We start from the raw sequence: 16,413 nt of genomic DNA, 5'->3' as shown, positions 1-16,413 counted from the left end.
CTCAAAAAGCTTTTGTGATAGAAGTTTACTGATCTGTTAGAAACAGTAACTGCTTTCATCCTGATAGGATTTTGAGTTGTTTTGCATTATCAGGTCAATTGTTTGTAAATTTCAAGCGTTATCTGTGATGTCATCACTCATGTCATAGAAACGGATGTACCTTTGTGGAGGAGTCAGTGGGGGGGGGGGGGTGTAGTTTTCCTTAAGTAGCTACAGGTCAGCAGGGGGCGCTGTCCTACAGTTTAACAGGCACGTTATCAATCAGCTGGGGACAAACGGGAGATGGATAATACTTCCTGTGACCACTATGTTTATTGTATTGGGAATAATATGCTTAATAATAGGTTATAATTGACAAAACGACAAAAGTATTTTTGAATAATCAGTTTATTAATGAATTTAAGGCCACTATGGACTGTGCAGAATTCAAAGAGAGCAGAAATAACTCACAAAGTCACGTTGCCCTTGGTAGCTTCAGTGCCACCCTGTTATAACTGCTGAGCTTATCCACATCAGAACAGAGTCCATCAAACGGAAAAGTAACTTCAAATGAAAACCCAAAACGTCCGGTCAAGTCACCGATGGGAACTGTTCGCCGTGACGTCGGGAAATATAAGCTTCCTTTGTACATTTTGCTCAAAAATGAAAACTGGCGTCCTCAAAGTGACAGTGAGGAGCACGCCGCACAGCAGACGCTTTCAACGAGACGGTTTCCAGTTCACAACAAAGACACGTGAGCATGCGGCATATTTTTCTAGATAAGCACTGATATGCATCGTCTCCACGTTGTGCTCATACATTCCCTCTTTAATAGGTTTGTTGCCATGCATATTTACTCTCGCTATAGAGATGCTATCGGATCAGTGACCGAGTGTGGAAATACTAGTAATGTGTGCACGTTTCTAAGGCCATAGGAGTTGAACATGAATTCACATCATTATGAAAAATCACAGGCAACCAGTCGCAGAGCTCGACACGTCCACTTCCACAGACAAACACCACGATAAGAGCAAAATAAGATTTTCAGTACAGCATTGGGGTGGAGGAAAAAAGAAAAATCACTTCTAATCATCAAGAAATATCCTTATCCCTTCACTAAGAAAAAATAAATCTGTGGTTTGTACATTATCGGAATACATGTTGGTTTATGATGCTTTGAACACAGAATTGGAAAAATGCTACAAGTATTGTGTATTGTGAGTGTTATGGAAATCATTCCCAGCGCGCGCGCGCGCACACACACACACACACACACACACACACACACACACACACACACGCACACGCGCACACGCGCACACGCGCACACGCACACGCGCACACAGCTTTCTATACATCACAGCTTTCCATGCAGTCGTCTTTGGTTTCAGCCTCCTCACCTGCCAACACAGCCACTCTCCGGATGAAGGGACCGTTTCTTTTATGTCGTGTCAACAATCAAATGTGTCTCGAGTGGAGAGAAGTGAAGAGCAGAGGGTCAACATGCAGAACAAGGGCACGAGTGGAAAAGGAAATGTGATAAAAAAAATAAAAAAAGAAGTGGCTTTGAAGTGTCATATAGTGGAGGAACAACTTCACATTGAAGATTACACAGTTACTTGTTTTTATGCATTTGAAACGGCCCGTTTCCTCAACGACGAGCCTTTCAGTTGCATCACGAGTGTTTTAAATGATCAAAATCAGTCCAAGATGTGTTATCACCCTGCAATTGAACTGATGATCAAAAGAATCATAATGTTCTCTTCAGTCAACAGCAAAACAACTTCCATTGCCCCTACCTGTGTTGTCTATATGAATAAATTTGGCTACTTTAAGCTTAAAACAGCAGCATTTAATAACCTCGACTCCTGGACCTGATGCTGCTGCAGATGTTTATGTTTTAGTCTTTTTTTTTTGTGCAGAGCAAATGTTTTTTAGCTCATTTAATCTATAAAATATTTATAGATTAAAGATAGAAGACGGCAAAAGATACATGATAAAGCTTGACTGCATATAACGTGTTGTGGGAGGAAGCCGGCACTCTTAAGGGACACATTTACAGAGGATGTTTACACACAACACACCATCGACATGAAGCAACGCGAAGCAAGACGGACTCCATTTTGATGTGAAACTCAAGCTCACCTCGAGGCAGAAGACTGATCCCCGTCACCAAGGCCTGCTCTACTTCATAAAAGGCAAATACACAAAAAAAACACGGGGAAAAAAAGAAGAAAATCCAATCACATGAAGCTATTCGATATGCTGAAATTTGAATGGATGAACTGAACTGTGCCAGGCTTCACGGGATTCAAGAAATGTTTACACTCGACTCTCATTCACGACACGACAGGAGGCAACAAGTGTGTGTACAGCATCCGTCACTTTGAAAACATGATGAAGAGTTTGTCCGTCTCCCGATGGACGGACCAAACGGCTACAGATCAGCATCTCTGCGTAGGAACCCTTTCTGAAAGAGACCCCCGATATTTGCAAGATGCCATGTCGGCCGCAGTAACTGTAGTGACACACAAATCTGTCAAGTTCCTTCATTCGGCACTCAATGTAGCAGCTTCGCACGCTCAACTGGAAACAAGAAACCGTTTCCTTCACTCGTGAATTCATTGGCGTTGAAAATATATATATATATGCGAGTGTGTGACGCCTCAAATGCAGCTACTGCGATATTGTATATAATGAAAAGGTAAGAGTGAAAAGAGAAAAGAAAGAACAAGCTTCTAAGGCATCACAAGGTTTAACCAGCGACCACAGCGCCGTAGATATATAAACTCATAGAGTCCAACTCTTAGCCTTCACTCTTCACCGTGGCTCCATTGGAAGAAGAATCAGTGATGTCATAGGAACCGCGGTGGAGAGCTGTCACCTTTCTCAGGGTTGACATTCAGGTCCATTGTTTTTATTTGTAATAAATCCGGTGTTTTTAAAAATCACCCAAAATCGCCCGTCTGTCCGCAGGCAGTGATGTTGGTTCAGCACAAGCAAATTCCTCCAAACTGATGAAAAATATCAAAATGGGAGGTGGGGGGGCGATTGAGGAGAAAAAACACCATCCTACAGCAAGTACTAATAGGATTATCTCATTGGAGTTCTGGCAGGGAGAAACATGATCAGCGGTCCCGGAGACTATTTCTCTGAGTGACCCTCTTTGAGTTTGGTTGGGATCTTTGCTGGGACTTCGGCAGGCGCTCCGACGGCAGCTTTGCCTGCAGCTTTGGCAGGAGGAGGTGCTGTTGGGGGAGGTGGATGTAGGCCGGCCTCGGTGCCGATGTTGACAGTGATGTTGGTGTAGAGAGGCAGGTACTGCCGCGAGATTGTCTCGTACTCAGCCGTGTTCATCCCATCCAACTTCCAGGTCTGACGCGTCTTCGCCAGCATGTTGAACCTTTAAACGGAGCGCAAAGACAACATACATCAGTGTTTCGCTTGCACGGTTTAAAAACGCAGCAGATACTGTGGTTTCCGTGATGTAATCAAGCAGTGCAGTTTGTTTTTCCTCGAGTCTACATGCGTCAGACATCCCACGTGTTTATGGTACCTCTTTGGGTTCACGTCGTTGCCTTTGTCCAGCTTGTGTTTAATCATCTTGTAGCGGCCGATCCTCACTGATGGACGAGAGATATACATCCCCCCGAGAGACACTCTGAGTAGACAGGAAACATGGCAGTCTTTTATACAGCTCAGCAGGGTCACACACACACACATATCTCCTTATGTGGTTCAAGAAGACACTAATCCTGTATCCATAACAGACTTGAAATGTGATCATTATTCAATCTATTCAGTTTTCAAAGCTGACCTACATTACAGTAGCAGTGTTGGATATTAATGTCCCCTCAAAGATCTACTCTGAATTCAGAGTTCAAGCAGAGCTTGGAAACTAAAAGCCTCAATATCCGAGTGGCACCTCCCAGTCTGAAGAGCATCTGTTACTATTCTCACCTGACTCCAATATCGTCGTCCTCTCCGCCCCAGCCCCAGTAGTTGTTGGGAAAGCCGTTCATCTTGAGGTAGTGCAGTGGCGTGAGAGCCGACACTCCTCCAAAGTACATCTTGTACGGAAGCCTGGAGAGGATTCAAGTAGTTTGAATAAAGCATAGAACGCGTATCTGTGAAGGAACGTCCATCAGTGACATTCACAGACAAGGAGGAGGACGTACTTGTAGCCGAACTTGTCCATGGCGATGGCTGCATGCTTGGGGTTGCTGTCACAGACGTATGTGTTGCGATCGTCCTCTGGAATGAGGTCCACGTCGTGGAAGAAGAGACAGTCCCAGTCTTCCTCCTTCATGGCCTCCCGGAAACCCACATTCATCAGCTTGGCCCTGTTGAACGTGTAGTTTCCAGCCTGGGGGGGGGGGACACAGACACCTAATGTCAGAGCAGGGCTGTGTGTCGCAATCATCTAATGTCAAATTAGCAACAGAGATTCTTCAGTTAAAAATATAACAACCTATCATAATACTGTATATAAATGATGAACTGTCAAGCTGGAACACATGGAACTCAATATGAAACACTCACCACCAGACCTACTGCTCATCTCTACTACAGTGTTAATTAAGCATAATTCCAGGCCTTATTCAGGTGTGTATTCCTTAATTAGCAACCTACTAGACTTAGTCCACCAAGCAGGGGCGATGCAAGGACAGATTCAACGATCTGGCGGTGCAATGACAAATCCAGCTCAAGAGGTGGAAGAGCTAAAGTGCAGAGGAGCACACATGAATCAATTGCTACAAGCAGTTTAGGAGATTAACCCGTCTAAGCGACTTGAGCATCCTCTGGGTGCACATCCAGAGTCCGACCACTAGAGGGCACACTTCATTTGGTCTGAACTGCAGCGAATACAAATGATGGGATCCCTTCCATCCAAATTAACTCATCTCAACCTCGTGCTTCTGAAGGGGAGCGAAACACTAGTTAATGATGTTACTTAAATCCCATATTCACCCGCTGACTCTTCCTTTAGTGGATGACGTACAAGGCGTTTCTCACCTGGTGAATGATGTAAATTCCATAGTTGAGCTGTTGTCGCTGCAGAAAAGGATGCAGGTAGTATAGCAGGAACTTCAGGTGGTGTTCTCTGTGTCTGTGGGGAATGATGATGGCTGTTCGGTGCCTCGCCTCACAGTCCGGCGGCCTGTAGCGTCCTCCGCGCACCACCAGTGGGTTTTTCCTCTGAACCTCGGCCAGAGTGAGCCCTGATGGAAAGTTGACGTGGATCGGCCCACCTGTGAGCAGAAGATCGGCCTGCTGTCATTACCGGACGAGAAACCAGATACTTTAATGGAGTGGATGCAAATTCTCTGGTTGGAGTATGAGAAGCTATGATTTGAATGTGATATTGGGCTTCAGCTGGATGCAGCACGATAAATTTGAGTACGCAACACGGATTTATTTTTGTGCATTCATTCCGCTAGTCTCACTGGAAATGTCCATAAACAGGAAAATTCATTCAGTCTAAGAATTCAACATTTGGATGGCTGGAACGTGTGTCCATGGAAACAACAGCTCAAGCAGTAACACCGATAACCTGCTTCCAGCTCGAATCCTACAAGGGAAAGTCTTGAAAAGGACATTTGCTATTTCGATTGACAATATTTACAAATCTTTTTTTTTTTTTTTTTAAAAAGGACATCGCAACTAATAATCTCACAATATCTACCAACTGATTGCTTGCTTACCGATTACTAATTTGCCCCTATATCAATATCTACATTAATGCAGGCGGACAGGACAGTATGTCTTATTGTTAGAACATTAGTCTGTGTCTATTATACTGAATCCAAAGGGCAACCCCCTGTTTGCCAGGATTTTATTTACCGTGCCTCTTTTCTGTTATCAGTATAAAAAAAAATCAATACTGACTAACCAGCAAAATAAACAAGACACCCACTAAGTCAAGATAGAAAGTCCCGTTAGACACAAAAACAGGAGTAACATCCAATTTCACTGAAACTCATAAGGTTTTAATCACTTCCTGCTGTCTGTTATAATATTCACTAACACCTCAAATACCTTTTGTTTAGAATTAATACAAAAAAAAGGTAGCCGTTATCAGCATGTAGTTGGCAAAGTCTTCCTAACACAGGACTTACTTATAAGAGGGGACGTCTTCGGGCAGTAGGGGATGTCATCTCCATGGCTTTGAGTCTTGGATAGGCGGGACAGGTTGGCGTATACATCCGCTCCAGCGATGGCCGCCGCTGTGTGGTTGCGGCCTAACAAGCCGGTGGAGTCAGGCTTGCGGAAGATGCGGATGAAGTATGAGACCCTCTTTTGATATCCCTCACGGGACAGCAGTGCCATGACCACCAGCTGGATGCCCAGGAACATGAAAAGGTAGCGCCATTTGGAGTGGATGCTGACCATGGCGACGGCTCGTCAAAGCAGCGACGTTTGGGAGAAGGCAGTGCAGAAAGTCACGACTCCCGAGGAGGGGAAGTGATGATTGTCTACTGTGTATTTAATGGAGGCTGGTGTAAACTTCTGTGTGGCAACACGAAGTGAATGTGGAAGTTACTGTAAACTTATATGCAATAATCTGTGGGAAATACGGATATAGAGCAAAAAAACAACAAAAAACACAAAAAGGCACTTTTGGTTGGCTGTAACTGAAAAACACCAGAAAATAGAAAAATATTCAAAATCAAAGAAAAAAAAAAAAAAGTCTGGTCTACGTTTCTCTAGTTCACTGCATCACTTGCTGCTCGCCACTATGTGGCAAATATCTCCAAAGTTGACTGTTGGTCCAATTTGTGATTGGTGTTGGGGGGTAATGCCAGTTCCACATCATGTAGTTTCACCCCCATTGAATTCCAACCTTTGCTCTGTGAAGCTCATTCTCCTCCGGTCAAATAAACGGCAGCGTCAGTGTCTCTCACTCACTCCCTCTTCCTCCCTTTATGCTGCCTTCTGTTCTCCCTCATGTGCTCTCCTGAGGGAGGCCTCTGCAACAACAACAGCCGCCATGACAAAAAAGGAACATATGCAGCCGTATAGGCCCTATACTTTACAGAGGATTACACAGCTTCCCTGGACTCACTGCCTGACTGGCTAGCTGGAGAGACCGTGACCAGCGTGGGAGGAGTGGTCAGGAGGTTGTGTGTGTGCGGAGAGCAAAATAAATGGGGGAGGAGGAGGAGGAGGGAGAGCTTTGATTCCAACTGCTATTGTCCTATAATGATGCAATCCACAACTCTGAGACTCGAGCAGCTCACTGGGCCGACAGCCACGAGGCTCACTGGATGCACAGGGACCGGACCGGTCACTCCAGCACCGCTCTGAAAGACAAAACACAGAGGAGGAGGAGGGACAGTTACACAGACTGATCCCCTTTGGTTCAAACTGTTGACATCAGCGATTTTGTACTGAGAGCAGCAATGCTTTTACCCACTCAAACAATGACGGATTGTGCACAATACAGGCCCAACAAATGGATTGTGTTTGTTTACGCGGAGACGCAACAGCACAGTTGGATAGCCTTGATTAATCAGGCCCAGCATGGGCTCCAGTGCAGATGCTTCCCCCAACGAGAGGCCTGCTGCCCACAGCGGACGGCAGACGGGAAGCGATGCGCCGCCACGTGGATGAAACGTCCCCGGTCCAGAGCCAACAAGCTGCAGGCTGCTGCTGTAATGTGGAGTTTGTCGACCTTACATAACCTCTAACCCTGCTGTGGTGCTGTCTGCTGCAGTGTCCGACACATCCTCAGTCGCAAATCAATTAGTGCTCGTTAAAGAAGCCAGCCTCAACCCGCTAATCCTAATCCCACTGAGTGCTAGGAGACTGGCGGAGAGACGGATCGGAAAAAAACTTGTTAGTGGAGCAGCTTTCAACGTCTCATCTACAAATCAGTAAAACCATTACTGGGTTTACCGCTTAGCCAAAGGCAAACATGTAAAGTACGTTGCAGTGAATAATAAGGCTTAAACCATGGAGAACTGAAATGTCTCAACAGCTAATGTTTAGAAGCACTTAGAGCATTGTCATCCTTTTTAGATATTAATGTCGTCAAAAGCAAGGAGATGATTATTGACTTCTAACGTTAGCGCTCCTGTGGGGATAAATTATCCGACTGTTGAAGTCACACAGCAGCTCAAATATCTGGACACAGTGATTGACCAAAAACTGACCGTGTGTTTTCATCAAAGCACCGTAGTTTGGTACGGGTTACTGACCCTGAAAAGCAAAAACAGACCGCAGGGGATCGTGAGTGTGCAAAAAAGTAGACCCTGTCTTAAATGACCTCCCAAACCTGCCCAAGGTCAGGTCCTTGAAAAAGGATCCCATTCAATTCCGGCCGATCCCAGTCCCCCCATTAATGCTTCCATCAGGTGAAGAGACATAAAAACTCATTCATCCCTGCCGTCACTGGCCTTATAAATCACTAAACATGGCTGTATGTACTTTTTATGTTTCTATTGTATTGTCCATTGATTGCTTCGTTTGTTCTGCTGGCTGCAATACAGATTGTCCCACGGGGGATAATAAAGATAGCCTGAACGTTGAACCTTGAATAACGCACGAGAAAATAATTAGTTTGCAGGCGTCAGTCACACTCTACAAAACACAAGCATATTACAGTCCGTCAACGGAAAGAGAAACAGAAGGGAAGAGTTGCATTATATTCACAAGTGTTTAATTACAATTAATGCAAATTACTCTTAAATTGAAATTTTATTTTGCAGACATGTTTTTTTAGGGCAAGATCTGCAATGCCATGTTGTTTTATAGATAATCATATGGATAACAAATTAGGCTCAAACATTATTACTAACAGGAAAAAGGTTTAAACAAACAAACCACTGATTATGAAAACTACAATTCAAACATAAGGCCTAGTTACTTACAATACAAACATACCCAATAAAGTCCAGTTGCTGAACTGTAGCGTTTGTATTTCTGCATTCTGCTTGGACAGCTGAACGTGAGGATTTTCAGTTGAAGTATAATAAAGCGTTTTCTCTGAGGGGATATGTGGAGCAAAAACGGAGAGGAAAGCCTCTGCAGATGATTTTCATCTGCATGTGGAAATGTGTGCAGATGGGAGATTGACCGCTCTCACGTTGCCTGGCCTCCATAATGACCCCATAGATTATGGATATGGTTCATAAAGATCAGTTAAAGCTTAATCCCACAGCAGGGAAATTCAACTCCATAGATTAGAAGAACACAATCTTTTTTTAAGTAACGACTAAGACGGATTCAAGGTTTTTCAGGCTCGCTAGATAAATATAAACTATCAAACATCTCAGGGTTTTGAGGACAAAACACGGCTGATAAGATCGCTGTGGTGAGCCCGTTTCAGCAGCGACATGACTAAGCATCATGCATTAGAAAAATCCCCAGAGACTAAATTAAAACTTTCTATGACAGCCCATCCTAATTCATCTGAAAACAATACACAGTATGCCTTTACAGCAGGGGGTGAAATGAGGAGTCTGGTTTGCTTCGTTGCTTGGGGCCCAATGTGCTTGAGCTGGCTTATCCAGTCGAAGAACTTGGCAGCAGACACCTCCTTCAACAACACTCAGGCACTGACTTAACACGCATATAAAGAGGAGATCCAGTGACTAGATTTAGATGAATCTCTCTGTGTTGGCTAAAGGGGCTGAAGAGGGAACCGAAGAGAGAGGAGGACAAAGCAAACTAAGGGGAGCTGGAGGGGGAGAGGGAGAGCAGCCAACAGTCTGGTTACACCATGTTCTTTTGACTTCATTGTCTCTCCTGCACGGATATCCTTCCTTTCTAGATTTACAATTTAATAAGAGCCCGTTTTGGCATGACATACACTAACTGGTACGTTTTCTGTGCAACGTGAGCATTAAAGAGTGATGGCACATAACAGCCGACAAATGGGACCTTTGCTTTTCTGCCCGTGGGGCATTAATACTGCATATATATATATATATATATATATATGGTATGTCCACATGGATGGTTACACACACATGGGTGGATGCAAGAGGAGCCATGAGGGCTGACACGGGGGTTACAATGAAGAGCCAACAAGAAAATAAAAAGCGATGAGAGTTATATTTAGATCAGCATCTAGGGACTAATAGCTTATGCACTGCTGTTCAAATCCTAAAGGACAGCATGGCACTCATGCAGTGCCCGATGGCAGCCATATCAGCCCCGGAGGGAGACAAATGAGTAGCTACACCAAGTCACAGTGGGAGCGACCACAGAAGAGGTTTCATATCCAGACATTCCTACCGAGTATCCATCGACACCAACATCTGGGACACTTTCCCTCTCTCCTCCCCCTGCTTTTTGTTTGGTTTATGCCTCTCTCCACTTGATGATGAGCAGCATTTTATGCACAAATCATCATGTTTTCAAGAAAGCAACAGTCATTTATTACCTGCCATGGCTTACTTCACAGTTGGTAGTAATCTGAGCCAGAAATTCCAGGCACAGCTGGTTCACATCAAAGAGCAGAGTAGAGATGTGGTCCATCTGTGCACCAGTATAATGCAATTTCACTCTTTTCACACAACTGATTTCAAACCAGCATTTCTGCTCATTTCTGCTAAGTGGTATTGCAAAAAAAAAGGGAAACAAAAGCTATGAAGTATTGGCTATTGATTTCTAAAGTCCTCAGAGGCTAGACGAAGTGCCTGTAAAGCAAAACATGTCGATTATTTCAGGAAATAATCAACATGACGGATGGAAATGCTCCACAATCCACAGAAATACTCCACTCTGAATATCTGTACCAGGAAAGTAACAAAATAAATAGTTGGATAGAAAAGCTTGCTACAAAACCTGGGCTAAAGTATCCGGTCTGGTAAAGGGCCTTAACCTCTTCACCCCGTTGAAACCCATAGGAAGGCTCTGCATTAGAGGATGAAGCTTACACATCTGCCCGTGTGTGTCATCACTTCTATATGCAACAGTTTATCGAGGATGAGCGAGTGCTTTCCAGTCTTAAATGTGTGTCCTTCCTGTTAAATCTGCTAAACCCCTCCAACTGTTGCTGGAAAATCTATCAAATCCCACTCGCTTTTTTGCAAGGAGATTCCCTTGAAGCTATTATTCAGGGATACAGCAGAAGACTCCTGCATGCTATGAGGACCCGTTATCAGTCTCTTTTCAAAGCATAATACTATAACTGATCAAGGCAGCAGAACACAAACGTTTATACGCATCTAACGTTAAAATAACAAATGCACTCGCCATTGAAGATGACAGTCAAAAGGGTAGATTGCTTAAAAGTGCACAGTCCCCTGGGTCTTTCAACAGGAAGAAGATTGCACGGCAGAAAAACAGGCACTCTTTCTTAAAGGTTGTATCAGCGATTCTGGTTGCCCTCACTTCCGTTGCGAGATCCAAAACAAAAGGGGCCAGCTAGCCCCTCCCTCCCGTGTTTTGAAAATGATCATGGACGCGCATTTTCATGAACGTGATTGGTTGGAACACTGTTTATTTTGCTTTTGAGGTGTTGGTAGTACCATTTGTTTTTGTGTGCGATCTCGGAGCGTAGGCTGCCTAGAGAGACGCGGTTTTTTGACGGCCTGCTTATGGGGCGGGCAGCTAGCGGATCATGAGGTAAAAACAGATGAATGTGATCATTAATGTTTCGGCCCAGAATCGCTGATATAACCTTTAATGACTGACTACAGTGAATTGTAAAAATGCTAGTAATAATTTAGTGTGTTGATCTAACATTTTGTAGGGAAGAAAAATTATATTTTTATTATATTATATCCAGTTGAATATACCTTATATACTGCAACTGGTTTCTTTACTTTGCATCTGATACCAGATTAAAAAAATGTAATAATAAATCAGTGAAACTTTGCCATTATACGTTTAAAAACATCCTAGATGTGTGCAGCATTTCCAAAGGTCTGTAACCAGAACTTCAGCTGAGAATTTGAAGACTTGAATGGTTTTTATGAGAGGAATATACAAGCTACAGCAGCTGTTGTTTCTTACCATTTGTAAAGTGCAAGTATAAAACATGTAAAATGTAATTTGTAAGTCTTGCCTGCAGCAAGGGGATGTCATTAAAGAAACATGATGAGCATTAGTGGTAGTCTGTTTTCTGATGACCTTTAACCTACAGTGTCAGAAACATTATCTATTACTATTAAATGATTCAGGGCCTGTGTCCATGTAGCGTCTTTTTCTGACAGAATGGATTAAAAAAAGCACTTTTTTATATTTTTCTATGAAACATCACTACTCTAACCACGTTGTACGATAGACAAGCATCACCTCTTTAGTCTTTTTGGGCTACTCTCCATTTGCCTTACATCGTTTTTTCCCCCCATCAACCAGAGAATGCCTTCTACTTTGCATGGATGAGCTTGTCACCGCAAAATCGGACAGGAGGAACGTCGGAGCAGGAAGGACGATACGTCGGAGACGAGGGCGATAAAAGCAAACCCCAACATTCAGTGTCCTGATCTGCTCCCACAAATGAGCTTCTCAGTCTGTTCTGATAGTGTCTGTCTGACTTATAAAAGGCCAGTGTAGACGGACGAGGCCAAAACAAGCTTCTTCTCCTTTTTCTAAAGTGACATCACCAGTGCTTTATTTTTTTAAGTTCAAAAAAGTTTTTTGGAGTTGACCTCACAGATTCCAAGAGGTGCTTTCTGAATCATGTTTGGCATCGCGTCGGTACAAAAGTCTGGAATGAAAGCACAGATATACTCCCCCTGCTGATTTAACCTTGTCCTCAGTGTACTTCTTGCTCTTCTACCGTCAACATTGTGTCACACACACTACAACATGAGACAGACAAAAAGTGATCCTACTAAAAGAGTGATTCATGATGTTGCAATAACTCCCCCGTTAGAGACGGATATCTCACAGTGGTGAAGGAGGTAAATCCGGCTAACTTTCCATTGTGAGCCTTTATCAATCGTGCCTCCTTTCATTCAGCCATGAAATATTAAGTAATCATTCATTAGACATTAATGATTGCTTTGTGTTATCTTTAGTTCATTCTTTAAAAGAGCAATAAGGCTCAGGAACCCAGAACACTTACTTCTGGACTACAGGGTTGAATTTTAAATGCGTATCGATTAATAAAAAGGGGGGACAAAACTCAAAGTGAGGATCTGGAAAAATACTGACTTGCAACTGGTTTTAGAATAAATACTGCACATAGGGTTGAAACTGAGCAGGACAGATGTGGTCAGCAGGCCCACAAACAGCTCTTACACAACATCTTTTTTTTCTTTTTCCTCTACGCGGCTGCCAAGACATTAGGAAAATATTCTTTACAAAACGAAATCAGGATTCTGTGTACGCAAGCAATCCTATTCTCTCAAGCACCAACCAAGCAAGACCAGGCAATGAAATAATGTGCAAACATGCCCTGAGAAAAGAGGTGTCTACATAACAACGTGTACCAGCGTCCTTGCCATGGCAACCCATCCTGACGCTGGCCATTCATTCGTGGGTGCAGCTGGTACATGTCTCTATGGCTGTTCCCTCGAGTCCGACTCTGCTGGGACAGACTACTGAGGGTGGGGGGGACACATCATCCTCCTCACGCTATTTCCTTCTCATCTTTCTGCCTTTGGTTGCTCATGCTGTTTCCATAGAATAGTGTTCACCTGCAGCTATAACCGCCCCACCAGGGACAGCCACTGAACTTGCAAACTAGGCAATGACAACCAAGGAGATACAGAAACCCCCGGGAGGCCTTGAAACCCACAACAAAACCGGAGCAACAAGTTACTCAACAAAGGAGAGTGTTAACTCAACAGCTCTTAGAACATTTAGTCAAACAAAATCAAACTGCATGGTGAGGAGACCGACCAAGCCTCCTGCGATTGTTGAACACTGGTGCCATCACAAAATACTACAATGAGATTTTTGATGAATAATCGTTAAGGTGGATATAATGACACTGGGTGAAGGCAAATAATAGAAAAGCTTGAAAAAGATTTAGCTAAGTTCAGATAATTTACTTCCCTTTACTGTGGTGCAGCCTTTAAAAGAACAGGGGAAAACATTTATGTAACACCAACATATTACGACATCCAAAATCTAAGTCAATATCTAGTCTCAGATCACAGCATCAATACGATATTAGTACGTTGCCCTGTCCTAGTGAGAATATGTAGTGCAGAAAAATAAAAGCAATGTGAAACGCCATATCAGATACCTGATAACAACTGAAAGTTTGGGGGGAACAATCTATTATTCCACATTTGTAATTTATGACAACAAATTTTAAAACAGACATGATTCGTGATTTTTTTCGAGTGTCATTTCAAAGTTATTATTCATGGCCTACCTGTAGACGTGTTTTTAACGGTACATAAAGCCTAGCTTAAAGGTTGAGTAAGAAAAAACAGATTCTGACTTTGAATGCATCGCTGAATTTAAAAAATCCTCCCAGAACAATCAGGAAGTAAGCATTGACAGCATGACAGCTCTGACCCAACTTTTTTTATTATTTTTTTATTGGGACGGGTTTTTACAGCCCTGCCACAGGTGATTTATTTTTAAAGTCAGAGCATATAATGTGTTCATTATTACATCAATGTTACAAGGATTTCAAGTCATAAAGCGTTTCTGAATACATTCACCTACTAAACCTTTAATAAGTAAAAGATTGCATGTGCATTGTAAAAAGAGTTTACAATAAAAAGGAATCAGTGAGTCACATTTACCCAACAGATAATAAAAAAACAAGAGTTGTGTTCTTAAGGGAAAATTTAAATATATATATTTCTGTCTTGTGCATTGATCCCCTCTTTCCCTGAAGTGTTGACTCGGTGTATCTGACAGTTGAGAGGGGGAGGGGTCGCTTTGCACGGCCTTTGTTCTGGTGGGGGGGGGGGGGTCACATGAAAACATGGGGTCAGAGTAACAGAGTCGAGGCCGTGAAACTTGTTTCAGCTGGGAGTCAAGCGACTGAGGAGAGGAAGGAAGGAGCACGGAATGGCGCAATCAATTAAGTGTTTTCAACACTCCCGGATATCTCAAAAGAGTGACAGCAGCCTCGGCTTACTCAGGAGTTGTTCCCGTTAGATAGTAATAAAGCTCCTTCGCCACTTCCTGCTGTCATTAAAAGTTGTGACACAACTTTCCATTGTGTCACCGCAACCACCGGCGTTGCCTCGAAATCGACCAACTCGAGAGGCAACTAAAAGTTGTGCGAGCGAGTAACAGTTGAACATTAACATAAAATCAGCTTAACTGTGTGAATTAGCTTTTTAACGTTAGCCGCCAACAACAACACCACCACCACCACCACAGAGAAAAAGCACAGTTTCGGGTTAAAAACCGCGACGTTCATTTTTTTTTTAAAGCTAAATCAACTGTTGTGTAACTGACGTGAGCGTGTTTTAGCCTTAAAACACAACAGATAATCAGCCACACGTTGGTTTTGGTTTCTAAAACACTTCTTCATTCTGTTAACTCACCTAAAACTCCTGCGGACTGATCTTCGCCAGCTGCGTCGCGGATGACGAACCAAACCGAGTGGCGCTGCGGTTAACTGACGTCGGTTAGCCGACTGGCTAGCTAGCTAGCTAGCAGCGACACACACACACACACACACACACACACTGCCTGTTTTCCCTTTCGTGTCGCGTTATTTAAGAGTTGTATTCTTACCAGACGGGTCGCCTTTATCCCCGCGGCAGGTTAAGCAGCTGCCAGCCGTCGATATCCCCGGCGGCCCCCTCCCTCCTCCGTATTTCCGATATGTTTTGTGAAGTTAACGACGTGCGGTCGCAGCCGATGTGACCGGCAGCGAATGAGCACAGACGGAGTCAGGTTCGTCGTTTCTTCGCCCTCCCCTTCGCTGGAAACCGCACACAGCACGATGATGTCCCCAGTTTCGCTTGTTTTATTTTTTATTTTCATAACGAGGAAATGAATACGTGGCTATTGTCGACACGTACACTACTACTAGTGTAGTAGTGTAACATCCGGATTTAACCACATTTAGCGGGCATGTTACTGGGCATATATCATTATTCTTCTTATCCTTTAGTCATAAAAAAACAAGTGATTAACAGTAAAAGGACGTTATTTACACTGTTAATTACATCTATAAATGAATGAGACTCAAACGTAGAGAACATTTAACTTTGGACTTGTAAGCTGAAGTATGGAGGTACTAAGTTAATATTTTAATACTAAGTAATTTTTTGAGATATTAAGTCATTTTTTGAGATAGGCTACTAAGTATTTTTTTTTAGATGCTAAGACTTTATTTGGAGATACTAAGTCACTTTGTTATATACTAAGTAATGCAAATGCTTATTTTTTTATTGCTTATTTGCTTATATTGCTTATTTTTTAATGTTTCTTATTATTTCCAGATACTATGTAATTTTTTGACATACTGAGTATTTTTTTGAGATACTAAGTATTTTTTTATTTTTCATTATTTGGAGATACAAAGTCACTTTAATATATACTAAGTAATTT

At 43.0% G+C, this 16,413-nt stretch overlaps 1 protein-coding gene across 2 annotated transcripts; it reads right to left on the bottom strand.

Annotated features, from left to right (window-relative positions):
• Positions 1-371: 371 nt before the first annotated feature.
• LOC311024009 (beta-1,4-galactosyltransferase 3) lies at positions 372-15,750 on the bottom strand. 2 transcript variants are annotated; one of them, XM_084026188.1, is made up of 7 exons: positions 15,592-15,750; positions 6,099-7,283; positions 4,996-5,231; positions 4,158-4,345; positions 3,940-4,062; positions 3,536-3,640; positions 372-3,382 (listed from the first exon to the last, which is right to left on the bottom strand). In XM_084026188.1, the coding sequence occupies exons 2-7, from the start codon at positions 6,370-6,372 to the stop codon at positions 3,124-3,126; spliced, it is 1,185 nt and encodes a 394-aa protein (XP_083882314.1). In that variant the 5' UTR covers positions 6,373-7,283; positions 15,592-15,750; the 3' UTR covers positions 372-3,123. The 2 variants fall into 2 exon arrangements, with proteins under 2 accessions (XP_083882314.1, XP_083882315.1); XM_084026189.1 differs by lacking the exon at positions 15,592-15,750 and adding an exon at positions 15,399-15,536.
• Between the last annotated feature and the right edge of the window lie 663 nt (positions 15,751-16,413).

The sequence above is a fragment of the Eutrigla gurnardus genome, assembly GCF_963514095.1.
Source record: "Eutrigla gurnardus genome assembly, chromosome: 14".
Taxonomy (NCBI): domain Eukaryota; kingdom Metazoa; phylum Chordata; class Actinopteri; order Perciformes; family Triglidae; genus Eutrigla; species Eutrigla gurnardus.
The sequence above is the reverse complement of the archived record's forward strand: the minus strand, read 5'-3'. Positions and strand labels throughout refer to the sequence as shown.